Source organism: Gracilinanus agilis, chromosome X (assembly GCF_016433145.1).
Source record: "Gracilinanus agilis isolate LMUSP501 chromosome X, AgileGrace, whole genome shotgun sequence".
NCBI classification, from domain to species: domain Eukaryota; kingdom Metazoa; phylum Chordata; class Mammalia; order Didelphimorphia; family Didelphidae; genus Gracilinanus; species Gracilinanus agilis.
In genome coordinates, this window is record NC_058136.1 from 8,672,417 (window position 1) to 8,686,043 (window position 13,627).

General features: G+C 34.3%; 1 protein-coding gene across 1 annotated transcript in view; it reads right to left on the bottom strand.

Annotated features, from left to right (window-relative positions):
* Positions 1-13,627, bottom strand: part of THOC2 (THO complex 2) — a 192,205-nt gene that overhangs the window by 82,952 nt on the left and 95,626 nt on the right. The window contains exons 2-3 of the mRNA XM_044682671.1: positions 3,336-3,394; positions 284-375 (exon numbers count right to left, since the gene is read on the bottom strand). Of these exons, the coding sequence (XP_044538606.1) occupies positions 284-375; positions 3,336-3,394 (151 nt within the window). The remainder of the gene's footprint in view (positions 1-283; positions 376-3,335; positions 3,395-13,627) is intronic.

Consider the following 13,627-nt stretch of genomic DNA (forward strand, 5'->3'; position numbering starts at 1 on the left):
CCTTCAGTAAACTTCACCTTAACTCAGTGAAACATACTACTTTCCTTTTACATCCGCCCCAAATATGTTCAGCTTTGCTCACGATGGGAGAACATTTTAATTTTATGTAATCAAAATTATTTGGCATTATTAACATCTTAAAAATAACAATCACAAGTGAGGTAAGATTTAATAAATCTGAAGAACCTCTATTTCAAAAGACACCATATATCAAAACTTCCCTTTTTCCTTCAGAAATAAGATAAATGTAACATTAAGTGTATATATATATATATATACTTACAATAATGTCACTGAGAGCATTTGATGCTTGTTCAGGCTTTAGAGTTCCCCTTATGACATGATATGATAGCTCATAGATAACTTGCTGGAGATCTGTTGAACAAAGCATACATTGTAATGGCACAATTACTACAACACAATGCATGCTTCATTGAGAACATTTACATAACTTTCAGATTCCTTTAGTTACTATAAAAACAGCAATACTGAAACACTAACTTCTTTTTATTAATAACTTAAATTAGTTAACTTAAAAATAGTTTTTAAAATTTAGTTAGTACCAATTGATTAACATCTTAAGTCAGAAGTGAGAGGAAACACAAAACGCTGGCTTTCTTCTATTTAATACGGTGAACTTCTTTCTCTAAAACCTTTATCATTTCTGTTTCTCTAACTGCTGCCCAAACTATTATAAAACACAAATAGGAAGGGTAGAGTTTAAAATAGATGTGTTAAGGAAATTCTATACTAACTACCACTAGGTCATCCACAGCACCCCACCAAAGCAACCACTGCCACACAGCCCTTGGAGAAAAAAACATAGTAAGGAAAGAAGGGTAAGGGAACTCCCTTCCTCTAAAACATCCATCTATACTTTGGCCCTTTACACCACAAGCTTCACTTTCACTGGCTCTCTAACCTATTGGAAAATAGAATCCCAAAGACCCCATTACATAACAAAGTATATAGAGTATATAGTTCAAGTCTCTTTCGGGGGGTGGGCAGTTTAAAAACATTCATAAAATTGTTTTCACATATTAGCTCCTAGCCACAAGGGAAAGCAGCATACTAGAGTTAAGGGGATTTGGAGGGGGGGGGGGGGGAGAATCACATTCTTTTTCCCAACCCACATATGGAATTAGTAATATAGAATGGCAAAAAAAAACTTGCCTCAACAAAACTAGCTATGGATAAGGAGCAACCTCCACTAGTTTTATTCCACGAATTCCTTAAAAGATGCAAAGATACCACCATCAATGAAACATCCCTGCCCCCCAAAAAGAGGAAAAACAAATATTTAGGATCATAAACCTAACAAAGTCTCAGAAGGTTCTCTCTGTGCATACTGGAATGAAAAGAATTCTAGTGTTAAATAAAAGGAATCAATTTATTGGTTACAAAAATAGTTCAGGTGAAAAGTTATGAAACAATAAAATGGAGTATGAGTTTAGAGAAGGGGATGGATGAGAGAAATGTGCAGAATAGACAAAATGAGGTAAAGTCAAGGATGACTCTACTACTTATCACAATTTTATTAGAGGTATTTACAAGGAAATAGCTAAAAAATAATAATTCTTGAAAGTGTCTCAAGAATAGCAAGAAATGACATTACTTCAGTGATAAGGAATACTTTTGATTTTAAACCTCAAATTTTCTAGAAGGGAAAACCCCATCTATATTTCAACTTGTATATCAATGTGTATTTTGTTCCATCAAATTTATAAACAATTCAGTGCTCACTACATAGCTTTTTTTATATATAGAACTTATCTAAAATAAGTTTTAAAAATCAAGAAAATGTAAGGTACAAGGTTTTACTATACATAAGGAATGCTAGAAATCTAGCAGCTTTCCCTCTCCCTAAAAACAGAACTATAGCATTAATAAGTACTTCACTCCAAATCATCATTTTTATAATTTAATAGTAAATATGGTATTTGGCAAAAAAAAAAAAAAGAACCCTGAAATAGGCATTAGTTTTTAAAACGAATTAACATAAATGTAATTTAAATACTATTTTAATTCATAGCTGCAATGTACACCAAACATTCCCTTTGCTTTTAGAGTTTTCCATAACTGATTTAACAAATCCCCAGATTATCACCTGAACATATATATCTTAGCAATTTAAAAAACTGAACTTCAGGGGGCAGCTGGGTAGCTCAGTGGATTGAGAGCCAGGCCTAGAGAACCTAGGAGGTCCTAGGTTCAAATCTGGGCTCAGACACTTCCCAGCTGTGTGACCTTGGGCAAGTCACTTGACTCCCATTGCCTACCCTTACCACTCTTCTGCCTTGGAACCAACATATAGTATTGACTCTGAGGCAGAAGGTGAAGGTTTAAAAAAAAAACCTGAACTTTAATTTCTGGCAGTCTTAATATAAAAGAGTTGTTTTTTCCACAAATTTATTTGTCCTAATTCTCACTGATCATTTAAGATATGGCCATTGCTAGCTGAATTAAAACATGACAACCAAAAGGAATAACAAACTGGAGAAGTTCCAGGCGAACTGGAGAGACCTCCGGGAACTGATGCAGAGCGAAAGGAGCAGAGCCAGAAGAACTCTATACACAGAGACTGACATTCTGTGGTAAAATCGAATGTAATGGACCTCTGTACCAGCAGCAATACAATGACCCAGGACAATTCTGAGGGATTTATGGTAAAGATGCTACCCACATTCAGAGGAAGGACTGCAGGAGAGGAAACATATAAGAAAAACAACTGCTTGAACGCATGGGTTGGGGTGGACATGATTGGGGATGTGAACTCGAAACTACCACACCAATGCAACTACCAACAATTTGGAAATTGGTCTTGATCAAGGACACATGACAAAACTAGTGGAAATGCGCATGGGCAGGGGGGGCGCGGGGGGGGGGGTTGAAGGGGAAAGGAGGAGCATGAATCATGTAACCATGTTAAAAATGAATATTAATAAATGTTAAAAAAAAAAACATGACAACCTAGATAAATACAATCTCATTTAAAAAGCTTTCCTATACCATAGGTTTGATTAAAATGCAACCCAAATTATATCTCCAATGTATGTAATAATGTACCTACCATGCACCTCCTACTCTATAACAAATCTAAAATAGATGTTACCTTCAACAAAAGAATTATAATTAATTCCTACTCATTTACAAGTTTGTTTTCTTAGCATCAAAACTACCAATGCTAAGAGTCAGGAAGATGGGTAAAAAGAGAAACTGGATTTGTCATCCTGTATTTTTAAGTCATATTTCCACTTTTGCTTTAGTCATTTCAAAACAGTATTGAAACTATCATATTCATCAAACTTTTATTCAAACTACTTTTAAAAACTTACCTCTGAAAATCAAATGTTCACGGTTTTTATTTTCACAGAGGGCTCGACATAGCTGCACACTAAAATAAGACAAAAATACTATATGTATCAATTTGACTAGACATGTTAAGTACACCTGAATATCTTATGCTACCTGCTTCTTTCAAGGTGTTCCACCTAAAGTAATATCATACATAACAGTTAACACTTGGACCTGATGCAAAACTATATGTAAATCCTAGCATTTGCAATTACATTAATCCCTGCTCGTTATATAATATTTAACTGGTGAACAAGGTTTATCATTTCTTTTTTTAAATAGATAAATCCAAAAACTAAGATAACTACATATAAAGTCCCATAAATACTAACTAAATGACTTTCAATCCTAGAATTCTAAAGGAGTTTCATCATGTAGGAAGTTACTATTTTGACTAATGCAATTCAGTTACACTTTGTGTTATATATAGATATATAAATCAAGAGCATATAATGGTTATATATACACATATATACAAAAGCTAATTTACTGATTATATGTATTACATATTGATTATATATGCCTGTTTTTCTTAGTCATTGAAAAGATTTAAATACTCAATATGAAGACTTCAAAAAATAAAAAATTATATATGGGGAGGCTTGTATTAAGCAATAAAGAACAAAAAAGGGGCAGCTGGGTAGCTCAGTGGAGTGAGAGTCAGGCCTAGAGACAGGAGGTCCTAGGTTCAAACCCAGCCTCAGCCACTTCCCAGCTGTGTGACCCTGGGCAAGTCACTTGACCCCCATTGCCCACCCTTACCACTCTTCCACCTATGAGACAATACACCGAAGTACAAGGGTTTAATAAAAAATAAAAATTAAAAAAAAGAACAAAAAAAAGCAGAACCAAAGAATGCAAAAAATTACCATTTTTAATCTGAGTTAAATATATACCAATCCTTTTTAATTAAAAGTTATATATAAAGTTGTATTACCATCCACAGAAATTACTCCTACATTATTTTACTTAACCTATTTTTTTTTTTTTTTTTTTTGCCTATACCAACTATCACTTTATACTGATATTTTCATGGATCCATATAAGCACAGAAATGGTAGATAGATTGGAGGAGAAAAAACTCTAAATCTATGATTATATGAATCTAAAATATTGGTTTCTGCTCATTCTGATCTGTATATTAGACTTGATTCTCTTAAGGCTAATCCCATCTTCCAATCTACTTTACATTCTGTGATTATACAACATAGGATCTGTGTTAAAACACATGTCTGATCCAAAAAGAAATTTGGGTTATCCTAAGTTCTTGAAAATGGTGCCAATAGTTACTATATGTTGTATGCACAAAGAGGCATACAAATAATATGTGCCCTGCTTCATACACTAACGTTTCTGGGATTCACAAAATAAACCTAAAGACCACATGGGCCTGCAGGAGAGACCCAACCCTGCCAAAGATTTGTATCAACAACAAAAAAGCAGTATTATGAGACATTTAAAATAATACTTTCCCCATCCCATGAAATGACTTTACTATTTTAATTTACTATTACACCTTTTCTGAAGAAACAAGTGGTCATAGAATTTGAAAGGGACCTCAATGAATATCTAATTTGACCTATATGAAAACTGTTGCCCCCACCATGGCAAGCACCACTGTTACTGAAGCTATGCCCACTTTTCAGCCTCTCATATCAGAGCTACCATAACTATTCCCTCTAAAATATAAATGAAACCACAAAAGGTAGTAGAACTACGTTTCTATGGCTTCTACTTGTCCTAGCACAGATAAAAATTTTTTAAGTTTCATTTTATCTTTTAACCCATTTATTCCAGTTTTCAACTTTCATACCCCTTCAACTCTCCATAAGGAATCTACAATTCTTTCAGTTTTCTAACCTCACCACCTACCAAAACATCAGAGAATCTGGTATCTTTTATACCTTGAAACGCAAAGAAAGGGATCTTAAGATATCATCTAGTTCAACTCTTTCATTTTTATGGAAGAGGAAACTATAATCCTTAATCTCACAATAATTTCAGTTTGGGAAATAAAAACATGTCTCTTGTGAAGCAAGACAAAATTTCTAACAATAGAAGGCATAAATTTGTGGGGTTTCTTTTTCTTTGGGGGGGGGAGGATAGGGAAGCAAGAGCTGGCCCTGAAGTCATTTTAGAGGACAAAGAATAAGTTACCTAGGTATATTTCCTCAAGCCTCCATTCCCTTAAACCTAACACCACTCCACTTTCTCTTTCCAAAGAAAGGTTAACAGGATCCAGAAAGGTTTTTCCAAGATGAGGTGATTTAGTCATCTTTGTAGGTAGAAAGAAAGCAAGCAGAGGGAGAGACTAAAGTTGCAGTGGCAATGACTGATGAAGTAAGAACTTAGAAAAAAGTAGAAAAAATGTGACAAAAACATAAATGAAAGGGTTAACAGAGCCCTAAAAGGGAGGGGCTACTTCTTCCTCTTAGATAGGAAGAAAAAGATGAAAAAAAAAATACTTTTCTCCAAGTACAGCAAAATATAAAAGCATAGTTATTACTGTTTTAGCTTTCCACTTACATATGCACTTTTTTAATAAACAGGAATTACAGAATTATGTAGAAATTATATTAATTCCACATTTCAAAATTAAATTGCATATATAGGATGATAATGGTTTCTATTTGTGCTTTCAAAACAGTATTAAAAGCAGAGCAATAATGTAGATAGATGGCCATCTTTAATGTCAAGAAGACCTGAGTGCAAGTGGTTGTACAAGCACCCAGTGGTAGTAGAGATGGACAAAATCATTTAACTTATTTTTAAAATGTTCAATTCAGTGGAGCATTTATATACCAAAATGAAATTCTTAAAACATTTAAATTTGTCATGTCACTGTACCAGAATTTTTTGCTTTAAGTCATTCCCTTTGTCACAAAAGAAAATTCAATCTAGAGGGGATAGAGGGAGGGTTCCTCCCAAAAAAAATCACTGATGTAAAAGATAAAACTACAACAATAAAAATTATTAATAAGTACTCTTCTCCAACATAAAAACAGTAAAACTTTCCACTTTATTCTTACAAAAGTGAATGCTGAAAAAGGAAACTTTTAAATATATGTATTTGGGGTAACAAAAATAGAAAAATTTTAAGACTAATTAATAAAAACATTTGTTATTTCATCTACCATTTTAACTTTTAATGTTAACCTAGCCCAACATCTAAACATTAATTTTATTTTGCAAACCAACAAAAAGAAAATAAAAGTCTACATTATTTGTTACCGGTTATTCAGACTAAAGTGAAATTAAATACTAATTGACCAGTCAGATCAAACAGGTAAGAACACATTAAACTATAACTTGAAGGGGGCAGCAGCTGGAGTGGATTGAGAGCCAGGCCTAGAGACAGGAGGTCCTAAGTTCAAATCTGACCTCAGACACTTCCCAGCTGTGTGACCCTGGGCAAGTCACTTAACCCCCATTGCCTAGTCCTAACCACTCTTCTGCCTTGGAGCCAATACATAGTATTGACTCCAAGAGGGAAGGTAAGGGTTTAAAAAAAAATGTGTATACACACACACACACATATATATACACACACATATATATACATAGAACTTGAAATGGATTTTTTGCTAGAGTGAAAGCAAAACATGGCTATAATCTCTTAAAAAGGAGGACATGATTTCCATTCTTTAACAAAGAACTAGGTTAAGAGTAATCTCAACCCTATCAGTTTCACAATATAACTGAAAGATTAAAAGGAGACATTCATATAAATAATCTTAATCAGACTAATTTCTTATTCTTGATAATTTTAATATGAATGACCAAGTGATCTTATATTTAAAAAGCACTTAGCTCATCAAAATGCTTTCACATCTATTACTACATTAACAATGCTAGTCTCATTTCAAAGATGAGAAAACTGAGGTAGAGATGTAAAGCCCAAGGCCATATAGCTGGCTACCAATCTCTATTCTAGTTAACAGGTAGGTTTTTCAAATAGCATTATCTAAAATACCACTTGTTCCCCAAGAGAGCCAAAGGTTTACTTAACACAAGCAAATGTGTATGCCTAATTTTATTATGTTTTTAAAGTCATTTTTAAATTATTCATGATTAGAAGAACCAGAAACCTCCCATAATCAAAAATATATCTAGTTTAGGAGAGGTAGATTCAGATAAACTAGATTTACTTTCCTTAAAGTCTTGCTGTAGCCAAAATTCCACCATTTGCAAGGCCAAAAAAAACTGTTAAATTAGCAGATATTATGAAAATTATTGTTAGTTTAATTATGGCTTAAATAATAAATTTACAAATAATTTTTTTAATATAAGTTTTTTTTTAAACCCTTGTACTTCGGTGTATTGTCTCATAGGTGGAAGAGTGGTAAGGGTGGGCAATGGGGGTCAAGTGACTTGCCCAGGGTCACACAGCTGGGAAGTGGCTGAGGCTGGGTTTGAACCTAGGACCTCCTGTCTCTAGGCCTGACTCTCACTCCACTGAGCTACCCAGCTGCCCCCTACAAATAATTTTTAAATTATCTTCCAGAAGAAAAGTCCATCTGCATGCAAATTATACTTTTCTTCTGCTAAAAATATTGCTTAAGGTTCAACTATTCCACTAGACATATTTGGAAATAAAAAGCTCTCAGATCAGGAGGAAATTTAGCTCTACCAAGCATCATGAACATAGAATGTCAAGTAAAAACAAAAGCAATTACTTTGTACTGATTGATGCTGTGTGACTGGTACATTTGGCATAGTAAATATTTTTTCATCCACTAATCTGAGAGAAAAGGCATTATGTTTGTCAATAAGTAACCTGGAAGCCAGAGTCAAAGGATCCTGAAGGTTCCTTCAAAAAGTTTCCATCTTACTCCTCAGTCAATACTTAACATTTTTTCAAGTGTTAACACTTTTTGAAAGTTCTCTTTTACTTTTTTGGGGAAAGAGAAGAACCTTCTTCTTATCAATTTCTTAACACTGATCAAAACTAAAGGTCAGGAAATCATTTCCAGATTTAAAACAACCCCAAAAGACAAATTTTGGGTCAAGTCTAGCCTAAATAATAAACAATAAACAATAATAATAATTTATTTAGCTGATTCATTTATCAGCCAATCATGATTTAGAATTCCCAAAAAAAAACCTGAAGATCAACTAGTCCACAATAGTCATAAGACATACTTTCTAAATGATTTTTTTTATTTCTTTCTGTTTTTTAATGGTAGAGATACAAAGTGATAGAAGTGAGGTTAAAAATATAGTGGTCTTCCTTCCCCCAAAAGAATACCATTGTAGGGGCAGTTAGGTGGCTTAGTGGATAGAGAGCCAGGCTCAGAGGTCCTGGGATCAAATCTGACCTTCCTAGTTGTGTGACACTTAAGTCATTTAACCCCAACTGCCTTGGAACCTTTAGTTAGTACGGATTCTAAGACAGAAGGGTTAAAAAAAAAAAAGGCCATTGTAAAAATGCATTTCACTGCAGAAGAGAAGGAAAAACAGAAGGAATTATAGTTTTAAAGTAACGTGAAATTTATATATTTTAAGTAAGCAATATGAAAAAGAGATTCACAGTTTCATCTGTAATCCTTTTTTTAAGTTCTGCTGTGAATATGGAAATGCTTTTTTGAGGGGATGTTTTTAAGTTCATAATTTTGTAAAAGTTTGGAGGAGAGAAGGATTTAGTCCAATCTCTTCATTTACAGTTAAGGAAACTGAAAGCTACACAGGGTTAAGTGATTTGCCCAAGGTCCAACTCTCAATAAGAAAAAGGATTTTAAATAGCTCCTCTGATTCCTTAGCTTCTCAAGGGCAGGTGCTAGCAAGGAAGAAAACACAAAGCAATGTGACTGTCTTTTTGGAACCAGCTCAATCTGAATAAAAACAATTCCAAAAGAGCATTTCAAAATATTTCTGAGCAATGGCTGCATCACTAAAATAAGTGTATTGTCACCCAAGGTGACTATTGTGAAAAGGACAGCATCCACATTTAGATATAAAGTTCTGGAATGACTCTTTTTAAAAACATTTTTAGTTCAGAGATAGTCTTCTGACACTGCCTATGTGACCCTGGATAAGTCACCTAACTTCTAAACACCTAACACTAACTAGAACTCCATCCCACCTCCAGCAAACTCTAAGAGCAGGTTCATTGGGAGAAGGAGTTTCCTCCCCTAACAATGAAACCTGTCTACACTAAATATACACGTGTCTATACTAAAAAACAAAACCAAAAAACTCACACACATTGGTGAGTTTTGCAATACATTAAGATTTCTACAGACAGCATTTGCAGATAAAAGATCCTGATCTGAAAAATTTTTCCTTAAGGGGTCTCTCATATAAGAAAATGCTTAACCCCTTCTACTAGAAAGAGAATCCTATTAGATTTACTGGTACAAGGAAGCTCTTCTGCCATATCAGCCAAATGCTGTACTTATATAAAAGCAGACACATTTTTTTTAACCCTTACTTTCCATCTTAGAAAATACTATGTATTGGTTCCAAGGCAGAAGAGTATTAAAGGCTAGACAATGGGGGTTAAGTGATTTGCCCACAGTCACGGAACTGGGAAGTGTCAGGTCAGATTTGAACCTAGGCTCCCTCTCTAGGCCTGACTCTTAATCCACACTAAGCCACCCAGCTGCCCCCAAAAACAGATACTTTAAAGCTAGATAAATCAAGATACAGTGATATAAGCCAGAAAATTCCACAACCAAACTGCTAAAAACCCACATGTGTTATGCAATATGAAAAAATCTATACTTGAGTAGGAGAGCTTCAAAAATAATTCTAGAGTTCTGAAGGAAAAGTATTGATAATAATGGGGATAGCTAGCAATACATTAAGTACTTCATTAATACACCGTTTTTAAATACTTTTTGGGAAAGACTCACAAAGTTTTTTTAGTTCTTTTCATAGGATCATTTGAACTATTTCAGAGCAAAGAAAGCAGAACCCCAATAACACACAGAATAACTATAATAAAGTAAAACACCAAAAGCCATTAGAAACCATATGAAATGAGTCTCAATTCCAATATATAGAGAAAACATTTCTCTCCCATTGGAAGAAAGGTGATAGAAACAGGTGTGAAATGTTGTATAGACTGTCAGAAAAAGTTGTTGGTTTTGCTACTCTTTTCTGTTATAAGAGAGGGTGGAGAAAAGGAAGGGAAGGAGGAAGGAACAAAACTAGAACAATTTATGCTATAACAACATTACAAAAACAATCAATTTTGAAAAACTTGAGATTTCCAACCTCTGAAGTAATGCGAAAATATAAGCCATTAAAGCTCAATGTATTTGGAAAACATGAAAAAAAATCTCAAGTCAAATTATGTTGCTTTTAAAAACAAACTATTACTAGTAAGTTCCTAGAGTGAAATGTGACTAAATTTTAATTCCTACAACTTCAAACTTAATGTGTAAGAAATAAGATATCCTTAACACTTTCAAGTCAGTAAAGAACTTCAGAGAAACACAAAGTAAACTGTGCTAGTGCTGGGCATCCAAAGCCAAAAATGTAATAGTCCTAGTCTTCAAGGACCTTCCATTCTAAAGAGAGAGAAAATGTAAAAAAACAAAAAAACTAATCTACTTAGTGCAGTAGAAGAACCTAGACTCCTATAAGGCAACAGCCATGTCATTTTTCTTTTCCTCCAGCATCTAGCTTAGTGCTTGGCATATAATGGGTGCTTTATAAATGTTTGTTGAAGTAAATTAGTCTGACCAAGGAGAAAAATACATATTGAGATATAATTTTAAATATTGGAAATATCGGTGATGATGATAATAATCTTTGCACATTATTTCATTCTCAAGGAGTATTCAATTGGACTAACTTCCAATCTATCCACATACTATAAATGTAATCATTAATCTGCGATTAAAAAAATTTTAAACATTTAAGAAAGCATTAATCTTGCTCAGGGAAATAAAAAGTAAAAAATCTAACAGCAAAATGGACCAAAAAAGCTATGTGCAAAAAAATATTTAGGAATGAAAGATTACTTTTTGAAATATTTACATTTTAATAATTCATCTTTTGTAGTCAACTGGTTTATATAATAAAACCCAGCTATAAGTTATTACACTGATTTGAATATAATGCAAATGAAATCACGTCTACCAGAAATTTCTTGAGTACAAACAGTATACTGATAATTAATGCTGGTCATTATTTTTAAGTTTCTAAAACCATTATTGCAAAGGTATTCCATTCTAAAAAACACGATTAAATGAAATATAAAGATGGATTAAATAATTGAAAACCATAAAAGTAATCACACAATTGTATTTTTTTGTTTTAAACTTCCAGAAAACTTATTACCACAAAAGAGTGCTCTAAATTTCACTGTCCTTAACCCTAAGTACTTTGTTAAGCAACAAAACTGTACCAAAAACAGTAGCAGGAAAGCTAAAAGATCTACAAAATTTATATTAGTCCCTGTAAAAATGAAATGATTTTACATTATTGACAATACTCACCAAGCACAGAGTTAACATATTATACAGGCCCTTCTTCTGACTACAAATTGTGCATGTGTGTGTATGTATATATGTATACACACTTATTTTTGTAAACTATCGAATACTTTGGAACTTATGGTCAGCCCAAAGCAACCATTCTTTATTTTTCTGACAGTATCACTATGCCCTGACTCCATTACCCTTTCCCTTTTCCTCCCTCTCCCTTCCCTACCCCCCTTTGGAATGTTAAGGTACTAGAGGACAAACTTTCTTTTTGCCTGGAACTGGGTAATAAATGCCTGTTGATTGACAACCTAAACACAGTGCAAAATGCCTAGTGCAAAGATTTAGCATATGTTATTAAGAGCTAAAAATGGAAACTTTTCTCTAGTAAAAATATACAACAATCAATCCACAAAATATTACTTTTAAATATACATATAGTTCAGTACAGTAGGCTTTGGAGGGGAGGCACTAAAAAGGGAGTCCTGACCATCTCAAGAGCTCATCATGTTGAGAAGTCTGGACTGGTCAACAGGTAATTAAATCACATAAAATGATCTGAGAATTAGCCATTTGATGATTACAAAGTCCTTTCTCTGAATTCCTTTGCCATTAGGAGTGTGGTCCAGTCCTCAAAGGTTTTATGGAAAAGTTAAATCTCCATTGGGCTCTGTAAATATAAGTTTGGGAACTATGAATTAGGAATATCTAAGAACCAAAGCTCAGAAAATTCACATCTTAAGACTAACAAAGCTTTTTTTTTTTAAGCCTCTAGCACTATTTAATATAGCCATCTTGTCTTAAAGTTTCAACTAAATACTTTGAAGGTTAAATCTGAGTTATTTACAATACAATCAAAGAGCCATTAGCATTAAACTGTTTCTACACCTCTCAGAATTGGACTAAACGCTGAAACACTCTCACTAAAGTGGATTTACTTTGATCATCATCTAGGTTCTATTAAAAAAATGAAATATTTAAAAGTCATTTAGTATCAAGCTATAGGCCATATTTTCCAACTATTTTAAGTAGTCCCTCAATATTTTCTAAAAACAGAGCAGAGTGTACAGTGTCACTCCCTTCACACCTTTCCCAAATTTTAACCTGTAAGCTTTTCAATAACCAAAAAATTGTACTTTTAAATGGAATGTCAATGTAGAACATGGGTTCATGTTCCAAAACGTTGGAGGTATTTAATGATTAAAGGAAATGCATTGTTCAATCTCATCAATTTAAGGCACTTGACAAACCTATCAATATATGCCATCATCATAAGAGATTGAGCAGCTACAAGTGACAGTCAAAATATGAACAAAATAGGAGGGGGAGCAGGTCTGAAAAACTGGAAATATTATCAAAGATAAGCGATTATGAAACCAGGAGACAGTTGTCTCTAAAATTGTTACTTGTTAATGCCACCCCGCCACACCCCCCACACAAACACACGTTGGCCTAGAACACTTCAAATTGTAGGCCGAAAAAAGGGGGGGGGGGGCCTAAGATAGGAGCACTCCCATTACAGGGTGCCAGATCAGTCGTAAGAATTGAGAAACTTGGCATGGAGAAGACATACTAGTAGGAAAGAGAGGACTAGGGAGAAGCCGCCTCTGGGCACCCGCCCGCAAGTCAGGCGGGAAAGCAAATCACTTGGGCGCAGGAAAAAAGCGCCAGGGAGTCCCGGGGACCAAAGGCTGAAAAGAATCCGGCCTTGGAAGGGGGAATGGGAAGGGAGCAAAAGGGAGGGAAATGGGGAAGGGGTGGGGGAGATAGGAAAAGATTGGGAGGACAGGGCAGGGCGTGGGACTGAGAAATGGGAAGGCAGGCAGGGGGAATGAAGGAAT